The sequence below is a fragment of the Danio aesculapii genome, chromosome 25 (genome assembly GCF_903798145.1).
Source record: "Danio aesculapii chromosome 25, fDanAes4.1, whole genome shotgun sequence".
Lineage (NCBI taxonomy): Eukaryota > Metazoa > Chordata > Actinopteri > Cypriniformes > Danionidae > Danio > Danio aesculapii.
In genome coordinates this window covers 23,343,536-23,356,638 of record NC_079459.1, presented here as the reverse complement: position 1 = coordinate 23,356,638, position 13,103 = coordinate 23,343,536, and the positions used below count along the sequence as shown (strand labels likewise).

General features: G+C 37.2%; 1 protein-coding gene across 1 annotated transcript in view; it reads right to left on the bottom strand.

Annotated features, from left to right (window-relative positions):
* zgc:101566 (Transmembrane protein 263-B-like) overlaps window positions 1-12,787 on the bottom strand; it is a 47,565-nt gene extending 34,778 nt beyond the window's left edge. The window contains exons 1-2 of the mRNA XM_056452029.1: window positions 12,630-12,787; window positions 11,748-11,841 (exon numbers count right to left, since the gene is read on the bottom strand). Of these exons, the coding sequence (XP_056308004.1) occupies window positions 11,748-11,841; window positions 12,630-12,635 (100 nt within the window). The 5' untranslated portion in view covers window positions 12,636-12,787. The remainder of the gene's footprint in view (window positions 1-11,747; window positions 11,842-12,629) is intronic.
* Between the last annotated feature and the right edge of the window lie 316 nt (window positions 12,788-13,103).

The following is a 13,103-nucleotide window of genomic DNA, read 5'->3' as shown; positions in this document are numbered from 1 at the left end:
TTTTATGGGTAAACAGCAAATGTGTGTGTATTTGTTCAGTAAAGATGGTTCTGTAATCAGTAGTGAGTCTCCATTTTAGATGGAGCAGCATTTACTCAACAAAGACATACTTCACTGACAAGCTACAAAAATAAGCACACAATCACAGAAGATCTAATTGCGACTTTTAATTTGCTATAATTAATTAATGGTCATGTGATAATAACAAAAACTCAGATGTCTTTTTAAAAAGTTGCCAGCCACTGCCAGAATTTTTGATGATTTTGACCTAAATTTGACAGCCCTCAGAATATTTTTGGCTACACTGTAAAACCCAATAAGTTATGGTAACTCAAACCATTTGAGGAAACCAATTGCAGCAAACCATTTAAGTTAAAAAACTAATCCTAATGAGTACTGTGAACTTAATTCAGTTAAGTAAACGAAGCAATTTGAGCACAGTAAAACCCAATAAATGAAGAGAACTCAAACCAACTGAGTACTGTAAAACCCAATAAGTTAAGGCAACTCAAACTTTTTGAGGAAACCGATTGCTATAAAAACCATTTGAGTTAAAAAACGAATCTATGCCAAAGCTTTGCAAATTCCATTGGACAATACACCAACACTATACCTCTTCGGTACAGAACTGAACAAGACACTTGATCCTACTTCTATAAAGAGACTCGGCATCATCTCTATCTAGCAAAAAAAATGCATTTTGCTCAATTGGAACCAACAAAGACAATTGAACTGTTCAAACAACTCTTGAATGAAACAATGCTCTTGGAACAATATACATACTACTTAAGAAACAAAGGGGATGCCTTTCAAAAAATATAGATGCCTCTAATGAACCTCTGACTCTCTGAACACTTCTGATGCATTTTCATAATATGTGTGACCTTACTCAATCACAACACAACCTTATTTTTGTATTACAATTTTTGTATTCTGTTTGTATGTTTATTTATTTTTTTTATTTGATTTATTTCCTCTGACTTTTGCTGCTATACTTGTCTACTGATACCCTTGCCTTTGTCCTTTTTTGTTTATGTTTGCATGTTCATTAAAACCAATTAACAAACAATTTAAAAAAACGAATCTATATGAGTACTGTGAACTTACTCCATTTAAGTTGAACTGATGAGGTATTTCATTAACTCATTACCTCAAACATTGTGTTCAAAACTCATTTCAAATTAGTACAATTAACTTTCAATAAATTGAGTTACACTCATTTCATTTGATAAAGTTGACTGTTGGGTTTTACAATGTTAGGCACTGATTATGCTTGTTTAAAGTACTTATTTAAAATGAGTTGAAACAACACAATTCTTAAGGTTTTGGGGGACAGTTTAATTGTTCTACGTTCAATCAACTTAAATTTGTAAAAAAAAAACGATTAAGTTGACTCAATTGATTTATGTTGGGAAACATGAAGGAATTGTGTGGAACCCAGCATTTTTTTTACAGTGTGAACAAAACAAATATGAACAATACATGCATGCATACACAAAATACATAACAACAAAATAACTCTCTGCTTTCAAACTAAAAAAGGGAAAGAGTAAACAAAACTCAAATTTTATTTAAAGGCATAGTTCACAAAAACTTTAATTCTGCCATCATTTACTCATTCTTCATTTGTTCAAACCTGTTTGCGTTAATTCTGTTGACCACAAAAGAAGATATACTGAGGAATTTTGGGAAAAAAAAACAGTTTATACAGTCAATAGCTGTTTTTTGCCCAGTATACTTTAGTTTCTGCTTGTTAAGTCATGACGTATAAAATACTGTTCCCGGGTCCAAGCTACTACTTGTTTGAAATGAGAAAACATTCATTTTTATATACCACTTTTTAGTCATATCTCACATTAAAGTGAATTTTATATAAAATCATGCTGTACACAACCATTTCTGGACTTGCTGCATGACAAACACCAATATTTTAACAATTCATAAAAAATGTATCACTTTCTGGTCATCAGATATTAGGCATGGATAGATAGATTATGGCAGAAAAAAAACATTCAACGGAACATCAACCAGGCACATTACTCCAAGTTACGCAGAATTCAATTTACCTTCGCAAAGCAGGCTATAATTTCTTTTACTCTGCAACATCTGATAATTCGTAGGTAATCAATCTGGGCCAGACTATTTTTTTAATTAAACGCATTACTTAAGATGAAAAACAAGTTGTAAGCCTAAACACGAATTCGCCAGTCAAACCGATCCATCATCCCATTCGGGGCTCTTTTGATCAGCACATATGTTGATCTGTGTTTTTCGGCAACGGGGACCTAATAAAACGGCGAGGCAGAAACGCAGGTGGACGATGCACCGTGAGCCTGGTGCGGCTGATGCTCCATCCATCATCCTTTTACACAACATCAGATTGAGGCCCTCATGCGCACTGGATCTGTCAGGATGATGGAACAGCCGCACGACTCCAAGCAAACAGGACAGAAGCACACAAACTCAATAAAACCCCATTTTTAGCCATTATTAACTCCAATGCTTTCTTTTTTCAACGAGACAGATTTAATTTCAGACGCTCTCTTAGGCAAATGCACACCTTGGGTTGTAATTGCACAGTGCGATTTTGAAAGATTGCTGGGTTTGTTGACGTTCATGTGAAAAGCTCGGCATTAAGGCTACGTGCGGCTACACAACATTGGAGCAAAATACAGGTTGTAAGTTCTGTTTGGAGTGATAAATATAGGCATGTTCCTAGACAGTTTGGTTTATGAAAAAGAGTGACAACTGGATTGTAAATTAAAAGTCATTATCTATGGGATAGTACACCCAAAAATAAATACGTACCCAATCATTTCTTATTCTTAAGTGGGGCTGGGTGATAAGACAAAAATCTCATATCACAATATAAGTAGCCTCATGTTCTGATAACGATATACACTAACTGGCCACTTTATTAGGTACACCTGTCCAACTGTTTGTTAATACAAATTTCTAAACAGCCAATCACATGGCAGCAAGTCAATGCATTTAGGCATTTAGACATGATCAAGACGAACTGCTGCAGTTCAGACCAAGCATCAGAATGGGGAAGACAGGTGATTTAAGTGACTTTGAATGTGGCATGGTTGTTGGTGCCAGATGGGCTGGTCTGAGTATTTCAGAAACTGCTGACCAACTGGGATTTTCACGCACAACCATCTGTAGGGTTTATACAGACTGGTCCGAAAAAGAGAAATATCCAGTGGCAGTTCAGTGGGCGCAAATGCCTCGTTGATGCCAGAGCTGCAGAAGAGCATCTCTAAATGCCGAACCCTGAGGCAGATGGGCTATAGCAGCAGAAGACCCCACCGGGTGCCACTCCTGTTAGCTAAAAACAGGAAACTGAAGCTACAATTCACACAGGCTCACCAAAATTGGACAATAGAAGATTGGAAAAAAGTTGCCTGGTCTGATGAGTCGATTTCTGCTGTGACATTGGAATGGTAATCCATGGATCCATCCTGCCTTATATCAACGGTTCAGGCTGCTGGTGGTGGTGGTGTAATGGTGTGGGGGGTATTTTCTTGGCACACTTTGTGCCTATTAGTACCGATTGAGCATTGTGTCAACGCCACAGCCTAGAGTATTGTTGCTGACCATGTCCATCCCTTTATGACCACAGAGTACCCATCTTCTCATGGCTACTCCCAGCAAGTTAACGAGCCAAGTAATAAAGCGCAAATCATCTCAGACTGGTTTCTTGAACATGACAATAAGTTCACTGTACTCAAAACGCCTCCACAGTCACCAGATCTCAATCCAATAGAGCACCTTTGGGATGTGGTGGAATGAGAGATTCACATAATGGATGGCTGATAGACATCACGATCCCCCACCCCCCACCCCCCGTCGCAACCCGCTAGCGACAAATACACACTTAGGCCCCATTTACACTCATATAGCTTAGTTTTAAAATGGCATTTTAGAACTAAAATTATCCACGTCCGGACTGGCATTTCATCTTGCATTTCTGAAAAGCCCTCCTTCCACACTATACCTGAGCTGAAAACGCTGAAAACGCACATCACGTGACCCCACACACACACACTCTGTCCAGGCAGTCAGTGAGTGCTTTGAGCACAAAACCCAGTGTAGATTGGACAGTTTATCAAGGATGTACAGCTGGATCGCGCCTCACTATAGTTGTTAAATGTGATATTTAATTAATCTTGTTGCTGTCTAACGACTCTTCTGCCTTTTGAATCTATCAGATAACGTGTCACAGCATCAGTACGCTGCTTCAATCTTTTGCTTTCACGCTTGTACCTAGTAATTTTAGCGAAAACCTTAGATACTGTTGGTTGTGCACCTTTTTTACCAACCAAGTTTGTTGACGCCATTATGACACAGATCACTCGGCCTATTCATGCCAGAGTCCCGCGGAAATAGTGACTGACAGGTGATAATTTGTGTGTAACTTATCTTTATTTATTTTTATATATTTATCGTTATGAATTAATTATTTAATTATTCATAAATAATGAATTCACTGCTGCCTACGACGATGATGCCATCGTCCATCACGATGTTTCACATTAGACATCGTACGATGCCAAATTGGTTGACATCGTCCAACCCTAATTCATTCATTCTGCTTGATTTAGGAGGGGTCGCCAAAGCGTAATGAACCACCAATTAAAAGTTGTATTTTATATTTTAATTCTTTTGAATAATCATTTGCTTGCTGCAAGATATTTTTTCACAAGATCACAAATTTCAGTTGCCTCGTAGCTTGAGGCAAAACACAGAAAAACAGAGTTTTTGGCCTAACACCTGTGAGGATGAAATCCAAAATAAATCCATAAAGATGCAACTCAACGAGTTTAGAGACACTTACTACGGTTATTGGTTGCCACGGTTACTGGCATTCCAAGAAAACTGAGACTTACACCTGCTAATAAATACAGTCGTCAATCTTCAATCCCTGCCTGAATAAATGTAACCAACCGTATGCAATGCAAGTCAAGACAGAACTGCAATTTCTCTGTCAAAATGTCAAGTAAGCTGATATTTTACATGACAAACACAAACACGGATGTCTAAATGATCGCCTCAAATGCGCACGATCAACAGAAGCTCGAATTAGCTAACAGAATGAACCTATGGAATTATATTTCCCAGGTTTACGTCAGTCCCAGTCTGCTCGTTCAAAAAATATAAAGTGCAATCACACCGACAGGGCTTGACAATCTAACCTTGATTGAATTTCGCCGCCGCACTAAAACACACAAAGGACATAATTGTGAAACAACTACGTTCACCACCCGTAATTTGCTAAAAATTACCACCTTGCCTTTCATTCGGTCCTCGCATTTGACATTTACAGATGAGGTAACAGTACAGGCTTGGGGATAAAAAAAAAAAAAATCAGGTGCAAATGTTGCATCAACAGAAGAAATGTCTGTAAAACGCACACTGTCTGCAGCAGCACTGAACGCCTCAGGGAGGACAGCTCCATTTTGCCTGTATTTTTCCACATGAATATTAGCATGTGGGCTAGTCTGTCTGGTTCCGCTCCAAATCCTTTGTGACTGTGTCTGACCTCAGACGACCAAACACCCTAAAGGGACTCTCCAACATCAGGAAATAAAGCTTACTTGCTTGTTACATACCTGGTTTCTAGGCAAGTTCCATGCCTGACAGTCCAATCCCTTAGCTGTCGATTGAAATCAAAAAGGGGAAGTAGAGGACTGTAAACATGCTTCATATAAATTAATTTAGGAATCATTAACCTGTACATAAAATAACTGCAATTTGTAATTACTGTTAAGCCTTCATGCTGTATGTGTGCAGCTAGATTTTTCAAATTGTTCATTTGAAGTTTACGCAGCTTGCCCGTGCTTTGAATCGTTTTTGCACTACTTAGTTTGTCCACAAGATGTCAGCAATGAACCAGGCCAAACACCCTAAAGCAGTGGTCCTCAACCACTGGGCTGCGGACCAGTACAGGTCTGTGAATCAATTGGTACCAGGCTGCACAAGAAATCATTAATTATTTTAGTTTTATTTATTATCCGAGTCTGAACGATCTTTTATTTTGAAAAATCTTTAATTTTGAAAAATGACCGTATTCTCTCGCTTGCATGTCGGTCACTTGAGCGCCCAAATGTAATCCACAAGCAGCACAATGAGTAAGAAACATTGAAAGGTTTCTTTGCTAAGGGGAAAAGGCCCAGTGAAGGACCTGCAAACTGCCAAGGAATAGATCCGCAACCCATTTGTCAGCAAATCAGATTAATCCAACATGTCAACTGCTGGAGACCACAAATGACAGTAACCTGTTTCGCATATTGGTTTTCTAGAGTTCGCGCATTTATGTTATTTCTAATGGAGGTGCTCGTCTTGCATGTTCAATCGATGTGACGCGCTCGCACCTTCTAGACGTACCCAGTTCAATGAATGCCACGAGCGCACCACGAGTCACATTACAAGAATTGACCAATCAGCTTTTATACACAGAACACCCAAACACTGTGGTGCTTTGTAATTTTCTCCACTGACATGTGCTTTAGGTGAATTGGTTAAGCTAAATTGTCCGTAGCGTATGAGTATATGTCTTGGTCCTTCAGGTTGGAGGTAATTGGGCATTGGGCTACCTCAAAAAAAATTAGATGTCACAAAACTGTGTGGCTAAATATCAACTTCGATACAAGCGGCCCTGGAAGTAAGCTAGTAAGTAAGCTATGCTCTATTGTTATGTTATACTGTATTATGATATGCTATGTTATGTTATTCTTATGCTAAGTTATGCTATGCTATGTTGTTATGCTATATTATTACGATATGCCATGCTATGCAATGCTATGTTATGCTATGCTATGTTATGCTATGCTATTTTATGCTACGCTATTTTATAGCCTACCAAACTTCAGGTGAAGTTGGGTGTGGTTCACTTCCACACAGCTGCAGGCAAACGTATTACACTCTGCACCATGACAGAATGCGGCATTCTGGGCTTTAAAACTCAAAGATGATCTACGTGAGGTTGCTGAGATACTGAACCAGGATCAGTCTGCTTGTACTTCAATCCCTTCTGCTATTTGCTCAGTGATATTAAGACTGATCCAGATAGTCCCCCTCCTTGTGAACTGGCTCAATGCACTTGAGTACTTAAGATCAAAACTCATTTCTCCTAAACGCCTGTTATCATAATGGCTATTTTTATAAAACAGACAGTCTATTTCACCCCTCCAAAAAAGCTTCTCAAAACAACATGCCCTTAACCAAAACAAACAACTCAATACAAATGATTCAGATTCATGGATCTCTGAGTTCCAAGCTACAAACATGGTAATGAAAAAAAAAAACAGTTCATTTTAGGACATCTAATTAATCAAATACGATATTTTAATTCACCAAAAATGACTCACAAAAACATCCAGCGACTAGTAAGATCACATTTATGAATAAATAAATATGAAAATTCGCTTCTTCTAATGAATCCCTCAACAAGACTTAGGAGTTGCAATTAAATCAGCATAATAGATGCTTCACTAAATTAACTCACTGAATCGGAATTGAGAAACAAATAATTACAGTACTTTCAATGAGTAATGCATATAATACATAAATATAATAAATATAACTACCAATAGAAAAAAATACAACAAACTCGATTCAACACATGAGAAAGCTTGATATTATGCACATTTACATGTAAGAGACACTTACAGTTAGATAAGTCAAGTACATAATGGATGTAACCTTGATTATAACCCCTTTTGCTAAATTAACTCACAGAATCGGTAAGAGTAGTAATCAATCAAGCCAATAATACAAGCACTAAACAACAAATTTTATCAAAAATTCTAAATTGTATTTAAATCAGTCTGAAAAATTGATTGAGTTAATTTAGTCAACTGAGTATTTTCGCACTCTTTTAATAATCGAAACAACTGATGTTAATACTGGTAATGGGGGGGAAAAAACTAATTCCAAAACATGAGACGCTTGATATTATGCACGTGTAAAAATTGGCATAGTGATTCGATTAATCAAGAATATAACCAAGTGATTAATCGATTATTTATAGATTTGTTAGTTGCAAACAACTACAGTACTTTCAATGAGTGATGTAACTAATAAATACAATTGCCAATAGAATAAAATACAACAAACTTGATTCAAGACATGAGAATGCGGACATTTTCAATTAATCAAGATTAATCAAGTATATAAATGGAAGTAATCTTGATTATAACCACTCTTTTGCTAAATTAAGTCAAAGAATTGGTAAGACTAGTTACAGAATAAACAAACACATGCAACAAGTAATCAATAAAGCTAGTAATGCAAGTGCTAAACAACAAATTTCATCAAGAATTTGAAATTTTATTTAAATAAGCCTGATAAATCAATTCAGTGAGTTAATTTAGTGAACTGAGTACTTTCTAACTGATGAATAATATTGGTAATGGGGGAAAAAACTAATTCCAAAACATGAAAAGGCTTGATATTATAAAAAATAGCATTACAATCAGATTAATCGAGAATATAATTAATCACTTAATCGATTACTCATAGATTTGTGAGTTGCAACCCTATTTTCCCCAATTCTTTTTTTAAAAACGCATGAAATATTACCTAGTACATCAAACCGTCCTGCTATTTGCTCATCATGATGCTTTAAAATGCATCACGATGGCCACCAAAATACACAGTCTGATTTACCCGGAATAGCTTTTGCCTTTGTGTACATCAACAAAACCAACACACCCCGAATCAGAACAAACAACTCAATATGCACGTCCCAGATTTTGGATCTATGCGAGTTCCCGGCAACAAAGACGGACAGAATCACAACGATATAATAAACTATTTCAGGATCCGCACCGAGGCACCAGCCAAAAAAGCTAGAGGGCAGGCATTTGCTGTTATGCAATCACCTGTGATGCACTGGTGGGCAGCAGGCACTGAGAATCCCAAAGCAATTTATAGCAACATAATGCAGCCATTTAAACTAAAGAGACTGTTTCTGGCCAAGCAGCGGCATCAGAGCTTTCACCTCCAGGAGACTTTTTTTTTATAAAGAGACAAGACAAGAGGGCTTTGTTTCTTTGTGCCGTCTCTGGACGTAAAGATCAAATAGCATCACGAACAAAGAGAGGACATTGATCACGGTTTGGACACAAAAGCCTACTTTAGCTCTTAATAAAAGGCATTAAAATAGCCTACATGCCCATTATTAACTACAGTTGTGTACCAGAGGGCACCTGCAGGGCTTTCTGCGAAGCAGTCTGGATGGATGAATGGATTTGGGAATTAAGCCTAGTTAAAACCTTAACTTAAAAAAAAAAAGAAGTGATTTTTCACTTCTGTAATCCTACTTTGTGTTGTGTTGGTCAGTGTGGCCCTCTGCAGATCACTATAATTTACTACAGCATTCTTAAGTGATGATAGATAATGATGGACTTTTATTTATTCATTCATTTCCCTTTATTAATCAGGGGTCGCCACAGTGGAATGAACCGCCAACTTATCCAGCATATGTTTTACACAGCGGATGTCCTTTCAGCTGCAACCCAACACTGGGAAAAACCCATACACTTCGGTTTCATTCACACATACACTACGGCCAATTGAGTTAATTCAATTCACCTATAGTGCATGTCTTTGGACTGTGTGGGAAACCGGAGCACACGGAGGACACCCACACCAACACAGGGAGAACATGCAAACTCCACACAAAAATGAACTAGGATGATGTTAACTTGATAAAGGTTATCCAGTAAAAAAGGAAGAAGAAACAAAATCTAAATCTAAATAACAATATACAGTTTGTGCTGAACAGTCCCGGTTCGTAGATCTTTCCCTGGCATATATACTTGATGAAAGTAATGATTCAGTGAGGTCAAAATGACTGAGGATACATTTAGAGTACCAAAAATGTACAACTTTTTCCTTGGTATTTTTACTACTACTACTGCTACTACTACTACTACTACTACTACTACTGCTATTGCTATTACTTAAACTGGATTTATACTTTCGCCTGGTGCCGCATCGCGCACCTCATAAAAAGGATGAGGCTTTTATACTGGCCGCGTTCGCCATTGTGATATTCTTTAAAGCGACAGGGGCCGGTCAAAAGAAACTGACCGTGAAGTCAGACGGATAAACAGAGAAGTAGAAAGTTTACGTCATACCATTAATATCGTTCAAGATTTTTAAACTAATTATTTTATTGTTTTTTTAAATTATTATAATGATTATAAAGATTTTTAATAACCATTCAAGATTTTTCTTAAGCAAACTTTGATGCATCACTTGCTTTTGTTCATATCTCGGACAGTTTTACTGTTTGTTGTAATGACAACAGAACATGGGTTGTTATCTACAAAAAGCAAAAAAAAAGTACATTTACTAAAAATACAGATGTTTTTCTAGATTTAGCTCACTCCACAATTCACACATTCCTGTCTGGTTAGTTTCTGTCCTATACTTATGCTAAAAAGGCAATAATGGTCCAACATTCCTGATCATTATCACCAATAAAGCCTAGAAAAACAGAATATCAGTTTATTGTAAACCATTAGGTTCAAATCTCCTTTTCAGTTACCAAAGAAATCGTTTTTTCCTTAATTATAGTTATGTAACTATTAAATAGTTTTAAATTCAAATGTTTGCGGGGGTGTTTGCGTTTTTGCCACCCTCACTATTCTGCTGCCCTGGGGGTTGGGGTTGGTTTGCCATCCTTACTATTATGCCGCCTAGGTCGTCTCTATGGATGCGCCGGCCCTACTCCCAGTCAGTACCTGGATTGGAAACCACATTGGAAAGCTAGGTTGCTGCCGGAAGTGGTGTTAGTGAGACCAGCAGGGGGTGCTCAACCTGTGATCTGTGTGGGTCTTAACAGCCCAGTATATTGATGGGGACTCTTTACTGCCCAGTGAGCGCCGTCTTTTGGACGAGACGTTAAACCGAGGTCCTGACTCCCTGGTCATTAAAAATCCAAGAATGTCCTTTAAAAAGGAGTAGGGGTTTACTCCGGCATGCTTGTCAAATTTGACCACTGGCCTCTGTCCATCGTGGCCTCCTAACCATACCATTATTATAACTAGCTTCATCACTCTGTCTCATCTCCACCAATCAGCTGGTGTGCAGTCTGGCACAATATGGCTGCCATCGAGTCATCCAGGAGGATGCTGCACACTGGTGGTGGATGAGGAGATTCCCCCCATGTGTAAAAGCGCTTTACGTGTCCAGAAAGGTGCTATATAATTGTAAGGAATTATTATTACTATACTACAAATACTACTAGTACTATAATACAAGCGTGTTCAGGTGTTCAGGTTTGGTTAGGGTTGGAGCTAAAATCTGCAGGACATCAGCCCTCAAAGTATGTTACTAAAAGGAATACAGCTGCAGCCAGAATTGAACAACATGTTTTCTTTTACTTTATAATTTACCTATTAAATTGTGTTTAATTAATGTCTGAACTTACTCCAATCCTAAACCTACTAGTAGCCGCAGATGCACCCCTTCTACCTCAATGTCCAAAAGTTTGTTTTCAACTTAAAAATGTTCTTTTTAAACATCCACACTTAAAATGTTGTTTATCAGTCCTAAAACATTTATTTTCATGTATCCATTCATATAAATGTTTTTCTTACTGTAATATCACCATCATATATCCAGCATATTTTTATTTGTAAAAAAATGACCACAATATACTTTGGGTTTTTAAACCTGAATTTATAACTAAGATCAAAACATTTTGAAAGCATAAACAAGGCTGAACTTACCCTCAGGTGGTTCTTCACGCAGATAAGGTGGAAGTTCTTCATTATTTGGGTCAGCAGGTGCTTCCTCAATCACCTCAGTCTCTGTACTTGGGCCCTTAAATTAACAAAATTATACAGTTTGTACTGTTGATACATAAACAAACATGCATCAACGTAATCCAGTCAAAATATAGCCTATGTTACCAAACTTACCATCTGTATAAATGACATAAAATATTAAAAAAGTAACATTTCATTCTTTATATGTTGTCTTTGTAGTATTAACTAGTTTGTTTCATTCTAAAACATACAATTTTTAACAAATACCAAAGTTAATTTTAAGTTTATGCTCTCATACAATTTCATATCATGGAACAAATATAAAAGCTTTCATTAATTAAGTAACATGTATGAAAATATGGTCAATGTTTTTGTAAAAAATACTTCCTTAAATAACAAACAACGCATATTTACTTCATAGTTATACAGTGCAAAAGATAATACATAACATGACCCAAATCCCATAATAATAATAATCATCATCATCGCCTATAACACAACTAAAATAAACTTTATGGCAGCAAAAACAAACAAAAGTACACCTGCAAAGCTCATAGAGTAGGCTATATTTTGCATAATCACGCAGTTGGGATAGTATATTTAGACATCGACTCATTGTCAGCTGTCCTGTTCAGGGTTTCATCATATCCTTATCCATTATCAGAGATAATAATATGACATCAATACGACGAAATCGCAGTTATTTGGCACACCCCCAAACAGCCTAAAGTATGTATTTAAATACAATATAAATATTCAACAGTTTGTGCTCGTGCAGAATAAGGTAAGCACAGGTTTGCTTTTAATACTGTCACGCAAAACAAAAGCAAATCCTCCACTCACCTTCATCACTGAGGCTATTTATACAGCCGTGCTTTAGAAAGGGCGTCTCTGCACTTCAGTATTGATGGAGACGCAGAATGTAGGATGGAAATAGCGCTTAATACGAAATAAATACAGCGTTTGCTATGTTTTTCATGCGAATGTAAGCGGAAGTGACGTCGGGGATGTTTACGGAATTTGAGGGATCATGCTGTTGTTCGTCGATAGGCGGCAGCAGAGCGTTATTTATATTCGGGTGATGATGAGGAAATTTTGGGGGTATTTTACCACAGTTTACCTCAGTAAATGTTTGATAAGGCATCGAGACAACGTTTTAACGTCTCACTTTCTGTTAGGTAAACCAGAATCGATGTTTTCTGTGACAAATCTAGCCTTTCCGTGTCTCTCAAAACATGGAGGCCTTTTTGAATTTGTATTTAGTTTATTTAAATTTGAATGTTTTTTTTTAACATATTATGGCTTATTATTTTGGAT